The 20,498-nt window shown below is 36.0% G+C and overlaps 3 protein-coding genes and 1 pseudogene across 5 annotated transcripts; 2 read left to right on the top strand and 2 right to left on the bottom strand.

The window, feature by feature from the left end:
* Positions 1–1,009: 1,009 nt before the first annotated feature.
* LOC111798966 (F-box/kelch-repeat protein At5g43190) lies at positions 1,010–3,502 on the top strand. Of its 3 annotated transcripts, XM_087125423.1 has the most exons (4): positions 1,010–1,207; positions 1,364–2,208; positions 2,455–2,561; positions 3,232–3,502. In XM_087125423.1, the coding sequence occupies exons 1-3, from the start codon at positions 1,019–1,021 to the stop codon at positions 2,537–2,539; spliced, it is 1,119 nt and encodes a 372-aa protein (XP_086981549.1). In that variant the 5' UTR covers positions 1,010–1,018; the 3' UTR covers positions 2,540–2,561; positions 3,232–3,502. The 3 variants fall into 3 exon arrangements, 2 of the variants coding, with proteins under 2 accessions (XP_086981549.1, XP_086981548.1); XR_015421657.1 differs by having other exon boundaries at positions 1,011–2,245; XM_087125422.1 differs by having other exon boundaries at positions 1,011–2,208.
* A 6,273-nt stretch (positions 3,503–9,775) lies between these two features.
* Positions 9,776–11,482, top strand: LOC111798033 (uncharacterized). Its single transcript, XM_023680984.2, has 2 exons — positions 9,776–10,919; positions 11,163–11,482. The coding sequence occupies exons 1-2, from the start codon at positions 9,939–9,941 to the stop codon at positions 11,238–11,240; spliced, it is 1,059 nt and encodes a 352-aa protein (XP_023536752.2). The 5' UTR covers positions 9,776–9,938; the 3' UTR covers positions 11,241–11,482.
* A 3,025-nt stretch (positions 11,483–14,507) lies between these two features.
* Positions 14,508–14,915, bottom strand: LOC111785691 (strigolactone esterase RMS3 pseudogene; annotated as a pseudogene).
* Positions 14,916–16,435: 1,520 nt separating this feature from the next.
* Positions 16,436–17,687, bottom strand: LOC111785098 (uncharacterized). Its single transcript, XM_087125789.1, has 5 exons — positions 17,256–17,687; positions 16,991–17,179; positions 16,842–16,907; positions 16,705–16,770; positions 16,436–16,616 (listed from the first exon to the last, which is right to left on the bottom strand). Exons 1-5 carry the CDS (start codon positions 17,649–17,651, stop codon positions 16,518–16,520), a joined length of 816 nt encoding a protein of 271 aa, XP_086981915.1. The 5' UTR covers positions 17,652–17,687; the 3' UTR covers positions 16,436–16,517.
* Between the last annotated feature and the right edge of the window lie 2,811 nt (positions 17,688–20,498).

Genomic DNA, 20,498 nt, shown 5'->3' with positions numbered 1-20,498 from the left:
AGCGATTTGATGTATTTTTCATTATTTTTAGTGAGCGGTACACGAATGAACAAAAAACTATGTATAAACGAGAGCGATCTTGATGATAAAATGACTGAAAAAAATTTAAAAGAATTGAAGGTTATTATCCATACCAACATGCTGCATCTTGGAAAGACTCGTGTTAGTATGTGATGATAGTCTTCACTCGTAATGCTACTATGTCGTGGGGTATGCAGAAGAATGTCGGGATTAGTTGGTGTCGAATTTGGATTTCGAATTCTAATTTGAATCATGAGCATGAGTCGTTACACAGTCTTTCCATTATAGTTCATAAATTATTTATAGATCGTCATGTCTTATATAAACATACAAATAATCATATAAGTCTTGGTCGATCATGCATGAGGGTGCACATACCACATAAATCATACACAATCATTCAATTCAAGCGTTCCAACAGTGAGCCTAACTACCTCATAAGCTTAAATTCAAGTATTTTTTTGTTTTATTAAATCAAGGTTATATAAACTTGAGAATTAGGTAAGATATTAAATTAGTCATTAAAAAGTTGCAGAAAAGAGGGGACGGGGACTTGAGTTGCATCACAATTAGGTGAGCCTATGTGGTTATGGAGGCAGACATGAGTAGTCTGATGTCTGAACTAATGGATCAACGACGACTTCACTTATTACATTAGTTTTATTAGTCTATCCCGAAATCAAATAGAATAATAGAAAGAACAAAAAAACGCCAGAATTATTAGATTTTTTTTTTTGGGATAAACTCTTAGATGGAATTATAATAGTTTAATCCACCTTTCTATAAAATTAAATAAGATTTTTAATATTGGGTATTTAACTAAGATATTTAATAACTAAAACAAATTACAAAATTATAAATAATAAAGAGATAGACAGAGAAAAAAAAAATAATTTTAAGAAATAATTATTGTGATAATTTAAAATGTTTTGTCGTTATGTACTAATTTTGCCGTCGAATGACATATAAAAAGGCCGCGCCATTATACCTCTTCGTCATGTTCTTCAGAATTTCAGATATGAAAATTAGAGAAAAATCCAGGAGCTTCAAATATCTCTCCAAGCTCAGTGGACTCTCCGTCGTCACCGCCAAGCCCAAGGACGTTCCTTCTTCTCCGGCAGGCTCCACGTCGCCGGAAATGGATCCTGGCATCTGGAGCCGACTTCCACCGGAACTTCTTGATCACGTACTCTCTTTTCTCCCTCTCAGAACCTGTTTTAACCTAAGATCGACTTGTAAGCATTTTGATTCTCTCTTGTATTCTCCTTCTTTCGTCTCTAAGCATTCTGATTCCTCTTTCTCCTCCTTCCTCTTGCTGGCGCATCCGCAATGTTTTCGTCAGTTACCTCTGTACGATTCTGCTCTCGGAACTTGGCGGAGCTTGCCGCTCTCTGTTTCCGTTTCGCTTCCTTCTGGCATTCCTTCTACTGCTCTTGTTTCTACTGCCAACGGCCTCGTTTGCTTCTCTCTTCGAAATTCTTGCTCCTTCGTTGTTTGCAATCTCTTGACCAAATCCTCGAGACTGATCGAATTTCCGTATCATCCATTCGCATTCGAGTTGCTGACGTTGGTTTCCGTGCCCCTAGGGTACAAGATTTTCACGCTCTTCTCCGGCTCGTCTCCTGTTTCCGCATTGGTCTTCGATTCCAGGGATCATTCCTGGCGAAGATTCGACAATTTTGCGCCGATTCTCGGGGATAATCATCGCCAAGAAGCTGCTTGCTATAATGGCCGTTTATATTTTGTTACGCCAGAACCATTTTCTATTGTTACCTTCGATTTGGAAAATGGCGAGTGGGAGGAAACCGATATCGTAATGCCCGAGGATCTCACGTTTGTTAGATTAGTGAGCGATGGAGATAGGAAATTGTATATGATCGGTGGAATTGGTAGGAATGGGATTTCAAGGAGCTTGAAGCTATGGGAGTTTTCAGAACAGAGAAATTGGGTGGAAATTGAAAATGTGCCGCAGATGATTTGTAAGAAGTTCATGTCGATTTGTTACCACAATTACAAGCACGTTTATTGCTTTTGGCATCAGGGAACCATCTGTCTTTGTTGCCACACTTGGCCGGAGATTTTGTATTACAAATTGAGCAGGAGAACATGGCATTGGCTTCCCAAATGCCCTTCTCTACCGGAAAGATGGAGCTGTGGTTTCAGATGGTTCTCATTTGTGCCTGAATTGTACGCATCTGCCTGACTTGTTTCCCCTCTGATTCAGGTTCAGATTGCTTTGTTCTATTCCCAATTTCGTTCTTGCTTTGGTCAGTCTGTCATGTGTATGAAAAAATGCTTCAAAGGAACTTCTATACGTTTCTTGAATCTGCCCATTTAGCAATCCTTTATTCAAAAGCCTTTATATTCTTAACGGATTAGTTCTCTGTTTATTTTGATGGTTCCATCTGATGGTAATTGCTGTTTGACTTCCAGAAATATTTTGACTTGGGAGCTGGGAGTTCAATTTGTGGTATTCAGAGTCAAAAGGTCAATCACATGTTTGCAGCCTTGTACATAACCAATGAACTACAAACCAAAAGGTTAGTCTTGCTTTCATAATCTATCCATTTATACATTGTAAGAATGTTGTGAATGTGAAAAGGGTGGGTTCAATTCAATTCAATTCAATATGCCATCAATGCAACAACGGCCAAAATGAGCCATATTATTTGTCTTTAAAGCGGCAGCAGCCTGCGATTGGGTTTTGCTTATATGCTTAATTTATTGCCCCACTTTGAAAGAGAAGGCAATGGCGGGTCACTAATTCACATGGTTTTTCCTGTTATTAAATGGAAAGGACGTTTTGTGGATGGGAAAATTAATGAAAGTCAACTATTTGGGAGGGAAATTTTTTAGGGGCAACTTGGAATATGATAAAAGGATTGACAATTACAATGATGAAGGAAGGAAGAAACAGAAGGAAGATGAACAGGTTCGGTTGAAAAATAAAAAAGTAATGAAAAGCATGGAAAACTGGACACATGGTATGGCATTGATGATAGTCTTTGAATTCATCAAACTTCATAATTAGTATCAAATCCTAAGGCGGCCACTAAATTACTAAAGGAAATTTTTGTCCATTAGTTGTAATGTTCCACTCAATTTTTTCAAGTTCAAACTTGATATTTATGTGTGATGTGATACACATTTGTAGTCAAATGAATTCTATTTCTTCTCTAATTTTCTAGTTTATTTGGGTTTTGCCGACAGATTGTAAACATTGATGGAGGAGGCAATAGAAGCGACAGAAAGACTAGAAGACAATCGAGGTGATGTTATCCGCTCATTTCTAGTTCTTTGCTTTTGGTAATTTGAGCTACTGATGGGTTAATTGGAAAATATGTATCAAGATGTTTATACTATGACATGCAAATATGGAGAAGTTTATGCTCTCAAATATAATTAAAAGAAATTATGTATTTGTGTTATGAACATTTATGGAACTTTGCTTTTTGGTTAATTTATAGTTATTTGCTTTTCATTTGGGTCAGTTATAAAATCTCTTACATGAGTTGGAAGTTTGTGGCTGAAACAAGATAATAAACCACTTGTTTGCGGCTGAAACAAGTATGTCGATTTGCTCGAGTTCTCAAAATATGATGTGTTATCGGAGTAAATGAGGAGTACATAAATAAACCAAGACCGCATCCGAATGAGAAAGATTCTGAGAATAGGATAGCTAAGAAAAGCTTAAAGAATTGAAAGTCAGTACCTATACCAACCAGGTGTACATTCTTTTTCAGTAGCTCAATTATAAGAACTCTATGGTTAAACGTGTTTTACTTAGAGCAATTCTATGTTAGGCGACCTCGTAGGAATTTTCTTAAGATACATGTAAGTGAAAACAAAACATGTTGGAAGGAGTTGTGTTAGTTGATGGGAATACTCTTCGATCTTAATCTTAAGAACTAGATGTAGGTAACCTAACAATGTCCCGTGGACGAAGGGGAATGCCAGATTCATCTGGATTCCAAATTCTGATCCAAATCTTAAACACGAGTTCTTACAAAGGATACAAATACATTATTTCTATAAATCTTCGTTTAAGAAATAATTTGATATCATGAATATAAGAAAATATTCTTCCAATTAGGTTGATTAATCAATTAGATAAAATGTTAATTATCATATATTTTCTATTTTCAAATGTCAAATGAGTCCTTGATTTAATAGATTTCGTAGAGGATAAGTTTGGTTTTATTTGAATAAAATTATGAGATAATTATGATTTGTTAAGGGGTATTTTTGTCATTCAACAATCCCATTTAAGCCCAACAGTTTCTCCCCAATAAGGATTCGGAAATTGTTTTGGAAAACTTAATTTCAACTATAGCTTTGTTGGATATTTTGTTACCAATTTACCCTTCTATTTTAATTTAATATATTTGTTTTCTAATAGATATTGGTTATTTAAGGTAATAATTAATACTAATATATTATTATCTTCCAATCTTATGCAAATGTTACGTTAGAAATAAATCTCAACATTTATTAATATATATTATCTAAATTTATGTTTAATCATTATCCAAAATTCCCTATATTTCTCCCTCAATTTCAATTAAGAGAGTATTTTTTAAGTGCGAAGGCATGTCAAGGGTTAGATTTTTTCTTTTCTCGCTTTCAATTAGGTTGAATTTTTTAAAAGTCGAAAATTTAATTCAATTTGCGGGTGAACATATTTTTTGTCCTAACGCAATCGTGCCTGTAATAATCCAAACTCATTGTTAGCAGATATTGTCTACTTTGTCTGGTTATGTATCGTTGTCAGCCTCACGATTTTAAAACGTGTCTGTTAGGGAGGAGTTTTCGCACCCTTATTGTGATGTCCCACATTGGTTGGGGAGGAGAACAACCCACCATTTATCAGGGTGTGGAAACCTTCCCCTAGCAGATGCATTTTAAAGCCTTGAGGGCGAGCCCGAAAGGGAAAGCCCAAAGAGGACAATATCTACCAGCGGTGTATCTGGGTCGTTACAAATGGTATCTCAGAGCCAGACACCGGACAATGTGCCAGCCTTCTCGCTGTTCCCCGAAGGGGGGTAGACACGAGGCGGTGTGCCAGTACAGTAAGGACGCTGTTCCCCGAAGGGGGGTAGACATGAGGCGGTGTGCCAGTACAGTAAGGATGCTGTTCCCCGAAGGGGGGTAGACACGAGGCGGTGTGCCAGTACAGTAAGGACACTGTTCCCCGAAGGGGGGTAGACACGAGGCGGTGTGCCAGTACAGTAAGGACGCTGGACCCCAAAGGGGGGGTGGATTTCGGGGCGGTTCCACATCGATTGGAGGAAGATAAGAGTGCCAGCGAGGACGCTGGGCCCCGAAGGGGGGTGGATTGTGATGTCCCACATTGGTTGTGGAGGAGAACAAACCACCATTTATAAGGGTGTGGAAACCTTCCCCTAGCAAATGCGTTTTAAAAGGCTTGAGGGTGAGCTTGAAAGGGAAAGCCCAAAGAGGACAATATCTGCTAGCGGTGTATCTGGGTCCTTACACTTATAAGGAATGCTTTGTTTCTCTTTACAACCGATATGGGATCTCACAATCTACCCCTTGAGGGTCCAGAATGCTTTGTTCCTCTTTCCAACCGATATGGGATCTCACAATCTACTCATTGAGGGCCCAGCGTCTTCGCTGACACACCACCTAGTGTCTGTCACTACTAACAGATATTGTATGCTTTGGCCTATTACCTATCGCCGTCAAAACGGGAATGTTTCGTTCCCCTCTCCAACGGACGTCTCACAATACCCTACTTTCAATTATTTTTTTTTTAAAGAATATTGAACATTTTGTAACCGATTTTAGTAATACATAATGACTTATAAATGTCTAATAAATAAGATCTTTTAAATAATTAAAAAAATAAACAACCCGACAACACAAACACAACCCAACCCAAAAAAACATAGAGTTGGCCCGAGAATTCTATTTGAGTTGCTCGACTCACAAACTCAACTAACTCAAAATCTTGAATGGGTCCAAAAGATATTTTCAACTCGATTAGTATACACCAACACCGTTTTCGTGTAATATTATTAGCAAATTGGCAAAATCACCATGTTTTATAGCTTCAATTTCGTAAAAGTTTTATAGAATCTTGATATTAGAACATGTTTTTTTTTTTTTTTTTTTTTGTTGTTTTGATAAAGATCCAAAACTTTGTCCCAATTGATTGACCCAATTTCCACAAAATCCACATTACTTTTGGCCCACAAAGATTCCTCCATTCTCACATCTCATTAAACCTCATCAACACTTTCTTTTTTCTTTTATACATTCACTACACACCTACTCCGATGTGAACTAATACTTGCTACGCTAACACGGATTCGAATTTGAATTCGAGTCTAAAACCATTCATGATAGCTGATACTGAAACTCTACAGAATGATAACGTTCATATATAGTTTGAATTAGATATCAAATTATGTTTAGGCGAGTACGTTTAGGGGATTAAATGGTGTAATTATTGGTTAGCAATGATTACCATTTACAATTGGAGTTAAGAGGTAGATTTATGGAGAGAAAAGAAGAAAGAAAAAGAAATGAAGGGTTGTAGAAGGTAACACATGGAGAGGCACATGGCAGCCTCACCGCTTTCCCACTTCATTAGCCCATTGACTAAACATCATCCATTTCTCAATCTTTCCATAAACATTTGGAAAAATCTCAAACTCAATCAATCCAACCACTCGTATTTAAGATTTGGATTATGATTCAAAATCTAGATTCCGTCGTTGATAGTCCTAACATTCTCCTACGATATGATCACGTTAGCTACTTCTCGCTTCTATGAGTTGAGACTATCCTCACAGACTAACATAGATCTTTTAAAGATGTTTTGTTGTCACTCACATACATTCTAAGAAAATTCTTAGGAGATCATTCAACATAAAATTGTTTACAGATTTTTTTTTTTAGAAATGTTAAAGCTAAATTTATAATTTCTTTGAATTTTTCAATTTTAATATAGTTTTAAAAAGTACTTGGAATTTTGGATAAATATAAAGCTTGTATTAAAAATATGATAGAAGTATACAATTATTATTGACTTTATTTATCTTTTAAAATAATAAATGATAAATAAAGATGATAATTAGTTTATTATATATATATATATTCAAAAATGGACTTTTCTTTGTCATAGACTTATGTGGAATTTTTAATTCCCGTTATATCTCTAAATTTGTTAAGAACGAGAAATAAAATTGGGATGAAAGGTGTGTCGTTTAAATAGGATACAAGCTACCAACTAATACTTATAAATAAGGAGAATATAAATTATTAAATAGTGAGAATAAAATAAAATATACTACTAATCAAATTATAATATTTCATAACTAATATATTCTCCAAATATTATATCGGAACAAAAGTGTTTTAAAAAAAGAAGAAAAAAAAAAGACCAAAATCTCCGACTTAACATTCCATCGAATATAAATTCACAATTTAAGGAACAAATCTGGAAGGTTCTAATGAATTTCGACCGAGAGAAAAATTATGATAAATTTTTTAGAAAATTTTTAAACGAACAATTTCAACATCATATGAGAGGTGTTAGACGAACACGACTCTCCACAATGGTATGATATTGTCCACATAAGCTCTCATGGCTTTGCTTTGGGCTTCCCCAAAAGACCTCATACGAATAGAGTTAGTATTCCTCGCTTATAAACCCATGATCATTCCCTAAATTAGCCGATGTAGAACTTCCATCATCCAACAAGAGGAACCATCAAGATCAAGAGAAAAAGAGGGTGAAAGCTCGAATGACACGGGAAAGAGTTGTATCCTCCTATTGCTTAGAAATTCGATAGCATGCAACAACTGATTGTAAGAATTCTCACATCTTAAAAAATAGGTAAATGTCTGTTTTTTAATAACCGAAACAATTCCTTATTGTTTGAATACGCTATCAATATAAATTCTTCTTTGGTCTGAAAAGAGCAGCAAACTAGGAAAGCTAAATCGACTCGTCATGTTCTATCATACCACTTAATCTATGCTCGATAATTGATTATTCGATCAGCAATTTCATATTAAATGGGATATTTGCTAATCAAAAGGATATTCGAATGGACAATATTATGATTTTAGGATAATAATTATTATTATTAAAATAATAATAAAAGGAAAAATAAGGGTGATTAGGTGAGGACATAGAATTAATTTAAAATAAAATAAAAAATAAAAAATAAAAAATAAAAAATAAAATTTGGGAGGGATGATTAAATGTCATTTTCTATAATTTTGACATTTAAAATAAAAATGGAAGTAATTGCGATTATTTTAATAAGGAAAATAAAGGAAGGGAGAATTTCGTCCAAGTGTCCATTAATTTCCTAACCCCAACTCCTCTTTTCCCCATAATTAAATACTTGACCCCTTTGTTTTTTTTTAAATTAAATATTTAATTCTTCAACCTTCCAAATATACCCTTAACCTATTTGTCGATTTTAAAAATAAAAACTATCTTTGTAGGTCAACACAGGTTCTTTTACCATGTTTTGTCCTCGGTTAAAGATAACTTACATTACGGGTTACCATATTTGCCTTTTTATTAAAGGCAAATATATTGTATTCATTTATTGCTCTTTCCTCTTATTGCTATTTCCATATTATTTGTATTTCACCATAGTTCTGTATTCTATAAATAATTATAAATAAGAGAACTCTCACCACTATTTAAGTGTACTGGATTCAGCAAATATTCACATCCTTCCTCATTCAGAGTTTTAGGTTAGAATTGCTCGATGTTAAGGACGCACACACGTTGTTGATATATATATTAACTTCAATTCTCTCAATCATCACGTGTCGTTTCTTATATAATTTAAATTTTGTAACGATTTAATCTCTTAAAAAAATTACATAATTTAATTGTCAAGTTTTATTTTATAATGATTTAGTTTGTGTAGTTTATATACATTTAATCTCTAATCAATTTACCCAAAAAAATTATGAAATTTAATACTATTTTTTAAAAATAGAAATTAAATTAATACAAATTAGAAAGACTAAATTAATTTATGAACTAAATTATTACTAAAATTGAAATATATACCATTTAAAGAGTAATTTGTTATATATATATATAACAAAAAATGTGAGATCCCAATATGTTAAATGCATTTAAATTAAAAAATTTATGATTGATCATTTACATTTTTTTGTAAATGTATAAAAAAAAAAATTACGGTACTATATTAATATATAGACAAAAATCATCGCCTCACAAATCATCTCCTTTTTAATATTATTTTTTGAAAGTTCATTAAAAATAAAGTCCTTTTATAGTGAAACAATTTTTCAAAGTTAAAAGTATTTTTGAAATTTTAGAGTACTTTTTAGATTTTTTTTAATTTAAAATTTATTTTAGTCTAAATAATATATAATATAATGTTATAATAAAAAATGTAAAAAAATGGATTAATAATAAATTACTTAAATAAATATAATAATTATTTAAAAATGAATTGTGGTACCAAACAAAAAATGATTTATTATTTAAATGAAGTATCGTAAACGTGGCAAAAGAAAGTAGGCGGTGGAGCACCGTAATTATAGGGAAGCGTAGCAGTGGATTACGATTGGTGGTTCGGTTTGAAAGTAACGAAAAGAAGTTTCATTGAAAACAAAACTGGCTCGCCTTCCAATTCCCCTAACCATAATTCCCAAACCACACCCCTTCCCTCCCCAACCAATGCCGAACCTTCTAACTTCTCTGCACGCGTTTCTCGCACGTGTCCCCCACCTCCGCCCCGCTTCCCGAGCCTCACTCCAGGTGTGTTCCCTCTCCCTTATCCCTTCCCTTTATAATCCCCCTTTCCCCAGATTCCCCTCTCCAACCTCCGACCTCCGCACCCCGCCTCCTCTTCCTTCTGCAACCAAACAACTCCGATTCGTTTCCGGCCATGGGGACGGACAGTCCCGCTAATTTTACTTATATGGGCCGGACCTTTGATGACCTCACCAACGGTCATAGTTCCGGGGCGTTTAGCGACTGTAATAGTGATAGATCCGGGGAGTTTCCCACGGCGGCGTCGCAGGGCCGTCGGCTTTTGATTGCTTGTGCTTCTGATAACTCCGACGACCTAATTCGCCAACTGGTTATGGACCTCGAGTCCTGTTCGATTGAGGAGCAGAAGCAAGCGGCTATGGAGATTAGACTTCTCGCTAAGAACAAACCGGAGAATCGATTGAAGATCGCGAAAGCTGGAGCGGTGAGGCCGTTGATTTCGTTGATATCGTGTTCGGATCCGCAGCTTCAAGAGTACGGCGTGACGGCGATTTTGAATCTCTCGTTGTGCGACGAGAACAAGGAGCAAATAGCGGCGTCTGGTGCGATTAAGCCTCTGGTTCGAGCGCTGATGTCGGGAACTCCTACGGCGAAGGAGAACGCCGCTTGTGCTTTACTACGGCTATCGCAAATGGAGGAGAACAAGATTGCAATCGGACGGTGTGGAGCGATTCCGCTTTTGGTGAATCTGTTAGAGAACGGCGGATTTCGCGGAAAGAAGGACGCATCGACGGCTCTGTATTCACTGTGCTCGGTTAAGGAAAACAAAATCAGAGCAGTAAAAGCGGGAATCATGAGGCCGTTAGTGGAATTAATGGCGGATTTCGGGTCAAACATGGTGGATAAGTCGGCGTTTGTGTTGAGCGTATTGGTATCGTTGTCAGAGGCGAGGACGGCGCTGGTAGAAGAAGGCGGAATTCCGGTACTAGTGGAATTAGTGGAAGACGGAACACAGCGACAAAAGGAGATCGCGGCGGTGATTTTGCTGCAGGTTTGCGAGGACAGTGTCCTTTACCGTACAATGGTAGCCCGTGAAGGAGCAATCCCGCCGCTAATTGCCTTGACACAGTCCGGCACCAATCGCGCCAAACAAAAGGTACGATAATATTCCGGCCAAAACCTGCCTCTGACATTCTCAGGCCGACCAATTGGCATAACTGACGTGGCATTTCATTTTTTCCTAATTTAAAAAAAAAAAAACGAAGAGAAGGCTGTCCTGCCACGTCAGTATTCTTCTCGGGTTTTTATCATTTTAATTTTTTTAAAAAAATTGAATTAAATTGAGAATTAGTGGTAATTAAAAAAATTGGTATTTATGTGTGGGTGAAATTGAGGACAGGCGGAGAAACTGATAGAGCTTCTACGGCAACCAAGATCCGGCAACTGCGCTGCCACCACCTCAGATGTGTCAGTCTAATTTTTGTTGTGGCCACGTGGACGATGACGATGCAGACCCCCATACCCAAAAAAACAAATAGAGGAGAGGTTTTCTTGTAAATATATAATTTTATTTTTATTTTTTAATGTTTGTTGTGATAAATCGATCGAATTTTGAGGTTTGTTTTTGTGAAATTATTTGATATATTTAAATACCTGTAAATGGAAAAAATTAATAATAGAGGTGGCCTGCCCGACCCAGAAATCGAATATTGGATTTTATTTTTATTTTTATTTTTATTTTTATTAAAAAAAAAAAAGAAAAAAGAAGAGAGAATACTGTATGTGTTGACTGTGGGGCATTTTATTTTATTATTTAATTAAAATAATAAAATATGGAAAAAAATAGAGTCTACAATAATTGAAGAAAATGGGATTTTATTTAGTAAATAAGGAATAAAATAATGATTAAATTATTATAAAAAATGAATAAAAATATGTGTTTAACGTTTTATTTGTATTATAGTTATAGCCGACAAGGAGGTGTAGCATGGGGGAGGTATTTATGAATGATGATTAAATTGGGGGGTGAAAAGGTAAATGGCAATCGCGACGTGTCGTATATTGAGTAAGTGAGTGGAGGTCGTTGAGTCAATACGGAGGCCGACATGTCGCAATCCAGGACCCCTACCTTGACGGCTGATGTGCTACTTTTACCTCACCCTTTCTGAATCATTCAATTCAACGTCCAAACTCCTGCCCTCTTTTTTTTATTTTTATTTTTATTATTATTATTATTATTATTATTATTATTATTATAATAATAATTATGTTTGATATTTTTTTTTAGAGAGGGGGCTTTTTAAAACCTGAAATTAAGTCAGGTCAAGCTCGGGGGACCTGTTCAAGAGAAATTTATTTTTGTTAACTAAATAGGATGGAAGACAAAAATTATATTTTCAGTTCCACCCCAATTCTTGTTGAGGATTGTTGGGAGTGAATTCCACGCTAATTTAGAAAATGATCATGTGTTTATAAGTAAAGGAATACATCTTTTGAGAATCTCAAAGCAAAACCATGAGAGCTTATGCTCAAAGTGGACAATATCAAAGAGTCGAGTCTCGATTAAGGGGAGGTTGTTCGAAAGCTCCATAAGCCTCCGGAGAGACTTATAGTGTACTTTGTTCGAGGGGAGAATTGTTGAGAATTGTTAGGAGTAAGTCCTACATTGGCTAATTTAGGGAATGATCATGAGTTTTCTGTAATCTCCATTGGTACGAGGTCATGAGAGCTTATGCTCAAAGTAGACAATATCATACCATAGTGAAATGTCGTGATTCATAACAATTCTCGTCTCATCCTACCACGTTTTATCATCTTTTAACTTATTAAATTTTAAAGAAAGTAATATATATAAAATTAGTTTATTATATAATTAGGATGACTTGTTTCACGAAAGGAATAATTTTTAATTTATATAATTCTAAAGTCTGCAAATTGGAAAGTGATAGTATTGATGCTTTTCATATTTTAACAATTTTATAATTTTAAATATCGAACTTGTTTTGTTTCTTTTATTGACTTTAATTTTAAATGCAAAAATTAAACTCCACAAATATCTTATTAAATGAAATTACACTTCATAATTAACAAAACAAATATATAAACATAATCAAAATTATAAAATTATAGAAAAATAAATGAATTATTGATTAATCAAAATTATTGGCCACAAACTTAGGAATAAATGTTAATTGTTAGCTATATATTCTCCACATGGGGCACATGTGTGGTGTGCCTTGTGAACCAAACAACAGAAGGTTCCTCATCATTTAATGCCTTTTTTTTTTTAAAAAAAATTATTATTATTATTATTTTCTTTAAAAAAAAAAAAAACATTTAAATGGCTTTTTAATTATTTTTCTCATAATTCGTATGCTTTATTAATTTTGTGTCGGCGATTCAGACAACCGGTGCTGGGTAGCTCGTCGACCAACGAACTGCCGGTCAGTTGCCGGTCGGCTACCGGAAATTTTTGTGTTTTGATTGGTTTGGGGACGGATGTGAAGGGAAACAAAGTTTCCAGTTTTGGTAAGAAATGGAAAGTTTTGAATGGTTTAGGGTTGAGGGTTCCATGTCACTTCTCCAAATTCACATTCTTAATGTCTTGTCTGCATCAACTCCATTGATTCAGCATTTCTTGTGATGTTATTGATCCACCTTCATTAATGGTTTGATTAGATTAAGGATGGTAAGAGATTGAACTCCTCGATTAAGGAATCGTTCGTCACATTAGTCGGTTGAAATTAAGAGATGGATTCGTAATTTTGTAGTCATGTAGCTCCGAAATGATTTTGGTATCGACTTCAGTTCAATTGTCATTTGAAAAAGAGAGTAAGATTTCATATTGATTGGAGAGAGGAACGAGTGTCAATGAGGATATTGGGCCCAAAGAGGGGTGATTGTGAAATCTTACATCGGTTGGAAAAAGTGTGAGGACGCTGGACCCTGAAGGGGATGGATTGTGAGATCCCACATCGACCCTAAAGAAGGTGGATTGTGAGATCCCACATCGACCCTGAAAGGGGTGGATTGTGAGATTCCAGATCGATTGAAGGGGGAATGAGTGTCAGTGAATACTCTAGGCTCCAAGGAGGGGTAATAGGGAAATCTCACGTCAGTTGGAGAGAGGAACAAAACATTATTTATAACGGTGTGAAAACCTCTGTATGGCATACGCTTTAAATTTTTTTAAAAGAATCTTGAAAGAAAAAAATACAAAAATGACAATATCTGATAGTGCTGGGTTTCAACTATCATAGAAAGTACCACTATCACTGAAGAAGAAGAAGAAACCCCGCCGCCTACCGTCGTTGAAATAACGCTCACATCCACCGAACTAATGCAAAGAAATGAGATGGATTTGTAAAAGAGAAATGTAATCTCTGTCATCGACGTCACTTGACTAATGCAAAGAAATTTCTCACCGGTTTGTGATATCATATAATCCAATAATCTATTTCTATTTATTTTTTTATTTATTTTGTTTTTGACCAAACAAAAATAAAAAAAGGAGGGAAAAAGAAAAAAAAAGGTGGGAAAAAAAGAAATAGGAGAGGCATCACGTGATGTTCACGTGGGGAATTCTTGTCCTTTTACGTGGAAAATCGTAGCCTAAAGAACTTCCACATATTCACTCCTCCACGTGTCTCATTCTCCACCACTTGATTTCTTCCCTCCCTTCCAAAATCAAAATTAAATTCTTCAATTTTGTTAATCGTGTAACGGCGGTGGGGCCACGTCGGAGTCACTGGCAAAGGGCACGGCGGAGCTTGCGGACCAGTAGCTGAGAGGCACTGAGATGGGGTAGGTGGCCTTCGGTGTCCAGCATCTCCACGGTGTTTCGGCCGCCGAGATGGTCTCTCAGGTAGATAGCCATCGATGCCGGCACCGACGCGTCTTGAGCGGTTTGCATAATGCAACAAGGGACTTTCACCAGCCCGAGAACTCCCCGGAGATCGCTGCTGAAGATCACCTTCGACACGAACAGGGAAATGTCGGGGGGCCTCATGTTGAACAGAGTCCGGCTGAATTCCTGAACCGCCGCTGGAACATCAGCGCCGACAGAGAGAGGGGCGAATCCGTTGACCCAGGATTGCAGCGAAGACCTTCTCAACCTCGATCTGTTAGAACCCACCATGGTAATCGCCGCCATTGAGAAACCTGAAAGACAGAAATTAAAGAAAGGGAAAAACAGAGGAGAAACAGAGGAGAGAAATAAACAGAGGAGTGTTTGATTTGTATATGTGGTTTAGAGTAGGATGGTACCACAAAGGGCATGCATCCATCCATCCATCCATCAACATGGCCTTCGGACGTGCATGTGAGGGTCGAGGAGTCTAGTGAGTGTGAGTTTTGAGTGTCACAATCATACTAGGAAGACCGTAGTTGTGATCTCCAGACGTAGATCGATAAGATGGCGACCCTCAAGTGGTGCCCATCTGATCATGTGAAGGCTGAGACAGACATGGGTCGTGATGCGACCAAAGAGGACAGTGTACCATCCAATACACCGAGAAGAATGTGCATTAAAGTCAAGTTGAGTCTTAAATAAAGTTGGAGAGAATGAGACAATATGAATATTGAAGACAAGCTCGAAGAGGGATGGATAGGACCGTGGGCCATAACCTCAGAAGTTAGAGTTTCGATATGAGTTTTGGCATGCGATTTTGGAGTTAAGACCATCTATATGAAAGATGAAAGCTCACCAAATTTGGAGTTAATCGAATATGAGACGAACGCTCCACGGGGCCTTATGACTGATCGCCAAAATCATGTCTACTCTAAGAAGATTAGAAATGTCTCAAAATGTACTATATGGAGAGACATGGTGTTAGCTCCCCACTACCCATGAGCCTTGTGGCCTAAGTGAGCTACATGTGGCACATACGTGTGTCAGGGCAAGTGTTGCAAGATGAACGTCTTGGGTTTCTTCCTTTGAAATGAGTCTTTCAATGACAATGTCTAACGACATGGGTGCATCGACATTGCACCACAACGCAGTGTGAGAGGTTGGTATATGCACCCGCTATCCGGTGCGAGAACTATAAATGACTTAGCATGGACATAGGAGAGCTCATGCCCCAATGAGAACTCAAATGGATGGAGATCGGGATGTTCTGATAATATGAGTCACACATCGGTCGATTATGATAGACATGTACAAACAAGCCAATATGATTGAGCTATCCCAAGACATGGGATGACATCACAATGCATGGTTGTGTTGTTGGGAACCAAGATGATAACTGAAGATGTGATGTTACACATGAGAGCCCTTAGCCTAGAGAAGAAACAACGTCAAACTGAATGACTAGGCTTAGTGTATAGACAAGTGAACTAAAGTCACAGACGATTGAACATGTAGGCACGAGCAATATGTGTGATCGAATAAGTTTAGATTCTGTATGAGTTGCGTTCGGTTGGTGAAGGAGAATCTCGTCTAAGGCCTAACGAAGCCACGGAAACAAGTGAAAAATGTGAATGAAGCTTGAGTTCCCTTAAGGCTCGTCATCAACGTGTTAAAATCATAACATCGCATGACAACGAGCAATACTAAATCCGTTTTAAAAATTAACAAAAATGGAGAGCCGAAATAAGTAAATAAAACCAGACAGAAGGTAAGGTAATGTTTTTCTGAGGATTCTCCTCATAATCATAATTTTATTAAACTTCAGATTAAAATATTTGTATTAATCTTAATTAAGCCGAGTTAATTAAACATTACAAGGGTAAAAATGGAAATGAAAAAAATGTCTCAATTTGATAGAAACGGAGAGAGGCTCTGGTGAAGACCAAGGTCCATTCCATTGTAAGCCAAAGGAGCAAACATCCATAGATCATCTGAGCTCAATAACTGCACAAAACAATAGCGTTTTAGTAAATTAAGCTCACCGCTAGCCGATATTCGTTGATGAAAATCAAGAACAATCAATCCGTTTTACCTTGATTTGGAGCTGCAAGAACTTGACATAATGAACTGCTTCTTCAAGCATGGTGCTGATATCAACCTGCCCAATCAAAACACTGTCAGCAATTCACTCTGTTTCATAGATCTGAACAAACCCATTTGATGCCTCACCTTGGTTCCATTGGGAACGAGTTTCTGTAACATTTTTAAACGCTCATTGATTCTCTCTCGTCGTTTCTGCAACAAAAAAATGAATCTTCATAGGAGTTCATGCAAAAAAAACAGAGTTTACAGAGGAGAATTGAGAAGAAAATGCGTACTCTGGCGTACAGGCTTTGTGGATCCGTGGCCGACCCTCTGCTAGCTCTGCTTTTTCCGTTCATGCCGCCGTCGGAGGTGGTGGCTGAGCCGCCGTGACCCTCCTCTTCTGAACTCGAGCTCTGTCCTTCTGATACCCCTGCATCCTCAACTATTTCCTCTGTTTTCTTCTGGGTTTTCTTCTTTTGCCCCTAAATTTAAAATATTGTTGTAAAAATGTTGAATAAAATTGAAACCCACGAATTTTTTTGTAAAAAGAAGGCTTACATCGCCGGAGATTCGAGTTTTCTTCTTCTGATTAGAAGAAAGCTCTCTGTTTTTGTCTTTTCTTTTCATCGCAGTCTGTTCATTTCCATCGACAAGCTGCGTCGGCTGGCTGCCATGGTCGCAAGCTTCAGCGGTGGCGGCGAGACAGTTTTGTACTTGGTCAATCCAAACAGGGGTGCAGCTACTACAGCTCATGTCCTGTTGAACAGAGCTCTGGAAATTGGGATCAAAAGCGTCCAAGGAATAGAACCAGGTATTATTAGGAAGCTCAGAGGCGCCATTGTTGGGCAATGGAAGCTCAGTGGGGATGAGGGATTGATCGAGTTCTTGAAGGGATGAGAAGATGGCAGTGAAAGAATCCCATTCCCCATCAGTAAAAGCTCCCAAAGCTTCCATTTTTATGAAGAGAAATCAAAGCTAAGATCTTTGGTTTTGTTTTGTTTTGTTTTGTTTTGGGGATGATTGAAAGAAAATGGGATATTTATACTCAATGCTGTGATGGCAATGGGATAACCGACTTTGACTTGTAGGGAATTTTTATTAATGATTGATTAGTGATTGTTTAATTGTTTTTGTCGTATTTTATTATCAAGAGTCCACTCTGATGCCATCCAAATGAAATTAGGAGACCCCAACTCGAGACCAAGGTTCGAACCAGAAAGGGGACGGAGAATCGATTTTAATTATGAGATCGGCTAGCTTCTCGTCTGTTATGGGTTTTTGACCCTTTTTATGTCGGATATTGACCCACTGACTCCCTTCTTCTACATCTTTAGAGAAAGTGTAACGACCCAGATCCATTCTCCCTTTCGGGCTTCCCTTCAAGGCTTTAAAACGCGTCAGCTAGAGAAAGCCGTTATAAAAGAGTGTTTTGTTCGCCTTCCCAACCAACATGGGACATCACATAAAGAGAATTGGTATATGATCTATTCAAAGCAGCCATCAGTACGAGAATGATGCATAATTTTTTTCGTATAGGGAGAGTCACAGTTGATCTACCTCATGAATGGATAGATAACTGTTTGGATTTCAGCTGTTATTTTTTGACAGCAATTTTTGAAGTAGACATTATTTTTAGAGAAGAGGTAATAAAATGGAGAAATTTGTAATTTTTTAATGGATAAATTTTATATTCATTCTAATTTTTTTTATTAAAAATATAAAACAATATTACAATCTATTCTTCAAAATTCATACGATTAAATATAATTTTAAAATATAAATATGATGAAAACAAAAATTAAAAATTTTGAGAAATTTAAGAAAAGAAAGAATATTTGAGGAGGAATAAGAACAAAGAAGCCCTCTTTATTATTTTTTGTTCCTTTTGACCATTTTATTGCTATTTCTTTCGTCATGTAATTTGTTTGCATTTTAATACAAAATATAATTTTAAAACATTGTTTTGTAAATAGGGAGCAAAAATATAATAATTATGGTCTAATATTCTCGTTATAATAAAATTATAAACTTATACTTCGAGAGGGTATCTTTACATTCTCTCCCCCATTTGAAATTATTTTCAAAAGTGAATAAATGAGAAAAAAAAAAAGAAAAAAATATTGAACGAGTTGATATTTGGATTATCCGACTTAATAAGAGTTCACCTAATTGAGACGGTTTAAGATAGAAAAAAAAAATAAAAAGATGATTTTTTTAAAAGAGGATGGTTTGGGAAAAGGGTTGGACTTGTGTTTTATAATCTAAAAATGTAAGAACGTGGGGTGTCTTTGAATTTTGTTAATAGCAATAAATACAGATTAATTTCGGTTTGGATAAAACAATAAAAAAAAAAAAAAAAAAAAAAAGGGAAAAGGAATTAATAATTAATAATTAAATAAAACAAACAAAAAAGGGGAATGTAAGGGGTCACCCTCATCGTGGGGGTTGGAGTCTGACATTCTTTTATATTCTGACAAAAATGTACCGTTAAAATCGCTCTTTGTCGGCTTTCATTTTCATGCTTTTTTTTCATCCTAATTATCTTTTTTAAATATTTATATTTCGGGACTAAAAACTATTATTTTTATATATATATATATACTCGGTTGTATGCTTAAAATCATTCAAGTTTGATATGATTTATTATATTTGTTGTTTGTTGTCCGTATATTATTTTTCTTCGGGGGAATTGCTTATTATTTTAGGATTTTTTTTTTTTATATTTTATATAATTCTTAATAAGATATTTAGATTAAATTTTCGAGGGTTATAGCCATTTAGAATGAAGTCAACTTGATTTTAGGGTTTTAGTATTTGTGATCGAGGAGTTTGCATATTCATGCGAGATGTGAGGTTCTTAGATTCAACTCGCTAAAGTTATCATATCACAAGGGTTATGTTTAGAGAGTGGGGATTATGTTTGAATTCTGTTCAATGACATTTTCATAATCTATTTTTTGAGAGTTGTCGTAAAAATACAGATTTACTTTGGAATAATTTCCGACTCAAGTATGTTCTCTTTGTCGAATTTGTGATCAATAAATTTTAACTACAAGCTAATTCAATCACGGGCGAAAAGGAGACTCAAAATAAATAGTAAATACCAGCTAGTTTTCGGTGACAATATTTCAACAAAGGAAATTCAAAAGAAATTGTTTTTTTTTTCTTTTTTGGAAAAACATGGTCTACAAAAAAAGAGGAAAAAAAAAAAGACAGTTATATGATTGTCCCAGAGTGTAACAATATTTTTTAGTACGAGAAAGAGCTTATCTTCTTTGAATTGAAGATAGGAAGATTTCTATAAGAAGTCTCGTAGAATTTTGACATTTTCTGTGTGAATTAAGTTAAAAGTGAGACATATCAAATTAAACACGGACATCCTAAGTTGGGGGCAGGCTTGAGACATGTCTCACTTAGACGATCGAGCATGGATGGGTCGAGGCTAAGGAGGTTGAATTTGGTACTTTTTTTAGTTTGTAACATTACACCTTAAAGACCTATCCCGCCCACAAAAGATTTTTTTTTCCCTAAGTTATATCTATGTAATTACCTTATTTTTCTTAATAAAATAGAGATGTAACTATATGCGTGATATAACTAAGTGAAAAAATTCATTTAAAACATTACATAAATGATATCATGAACTTAAACGTTCCTAAAACCACAATGAAGTAGCGGAAACGAAAGTAACAAGTTCAAAGTAATGAAAACATTTCATAGCCAATTTGAATGTGTAGTACTTCTTTACACACGACTCGTGCATGCATACATGGACTCACCAGACAAGCGTAGACATACCCC

Source organism: Cucurbita pepo, chromosome 7 (genome assembly GCF_057944985.1).
Source record: "Cucurbita pepo subsp. pepo isolate OVF chromosome 7, ASM5794498v1, whole genome shotgun sequence".
NCBI classification, from domain to species: Eukaryota; Viridiplantae; Streptophyta; class Magnoliopsida; order Cucurbitales; family Cucurbitaceae; genus Cucurbita; species Cucurbita pepo.
The sequence above is the reverse complement of the archived record's forward strand: the minus strand, read 5'-3'. Positions and strand labels throughout refer to the sequence as shown.

What these genes read in the sequence shown, in the direction of transcription:
- LOC111798966 (XM_087125422.1), top strand. Translation starts at nt 1,019, where the DNA reads ATGTTCTTCAGAATTTCAGATATGAAAATTAGAGAAAAATCCAGGAGC. An exon ending in TTCTCATTTGTGCCTGAATT is followed by an intron (nt 2,209 to 2,454) that starts GTACGCATCTGC and finishes TTTGACTTCCAG; the next exon opens with AAATATTTTGACTTGGGAGC.
- LOC111798033 (XM_023680984.2), top strand. Translation starts at nt 9,939, where the DNA reads ATGGGGACGGACAGTCCCGCTAATTTTACTTATATGGGCCGGACCTTT. An exon ending in CCAATCGCGCCAAACAAAAG is followed by an intron (nt 10,920 to 11,162) that starts GTACGATAATAT and finishes AATTGAGGACAG; the next exon opens with GCGGAGAAACTGATAGAGCT.
- LOC111785098 (XM_087125789.1), bottom strand. Translation starts at nt 17,651, where the DNA reads ATGGAAGCTTTGGGAGCTTTTACTGATGGGGAATGGGATTCTTTCACT. An exon ending in AAACTCGAATCTCCGGCGAT is followed by an intron (nt 17,180 to 17,255) that starts GTAAGCCTTCTT and finishes TTTTAAATTTAG; the next exon opens with GGGCAAAAGAAGAAAACCCA. An exon ending in TCGTTCCCAATGGAACCAAG is followed by an intron (nt 16,771 to 16,841) that starts GTGAGGCATCAA and finishes TTGATTGGGCAG; the next exon opens with GTTGATATCAGCACCATGCT.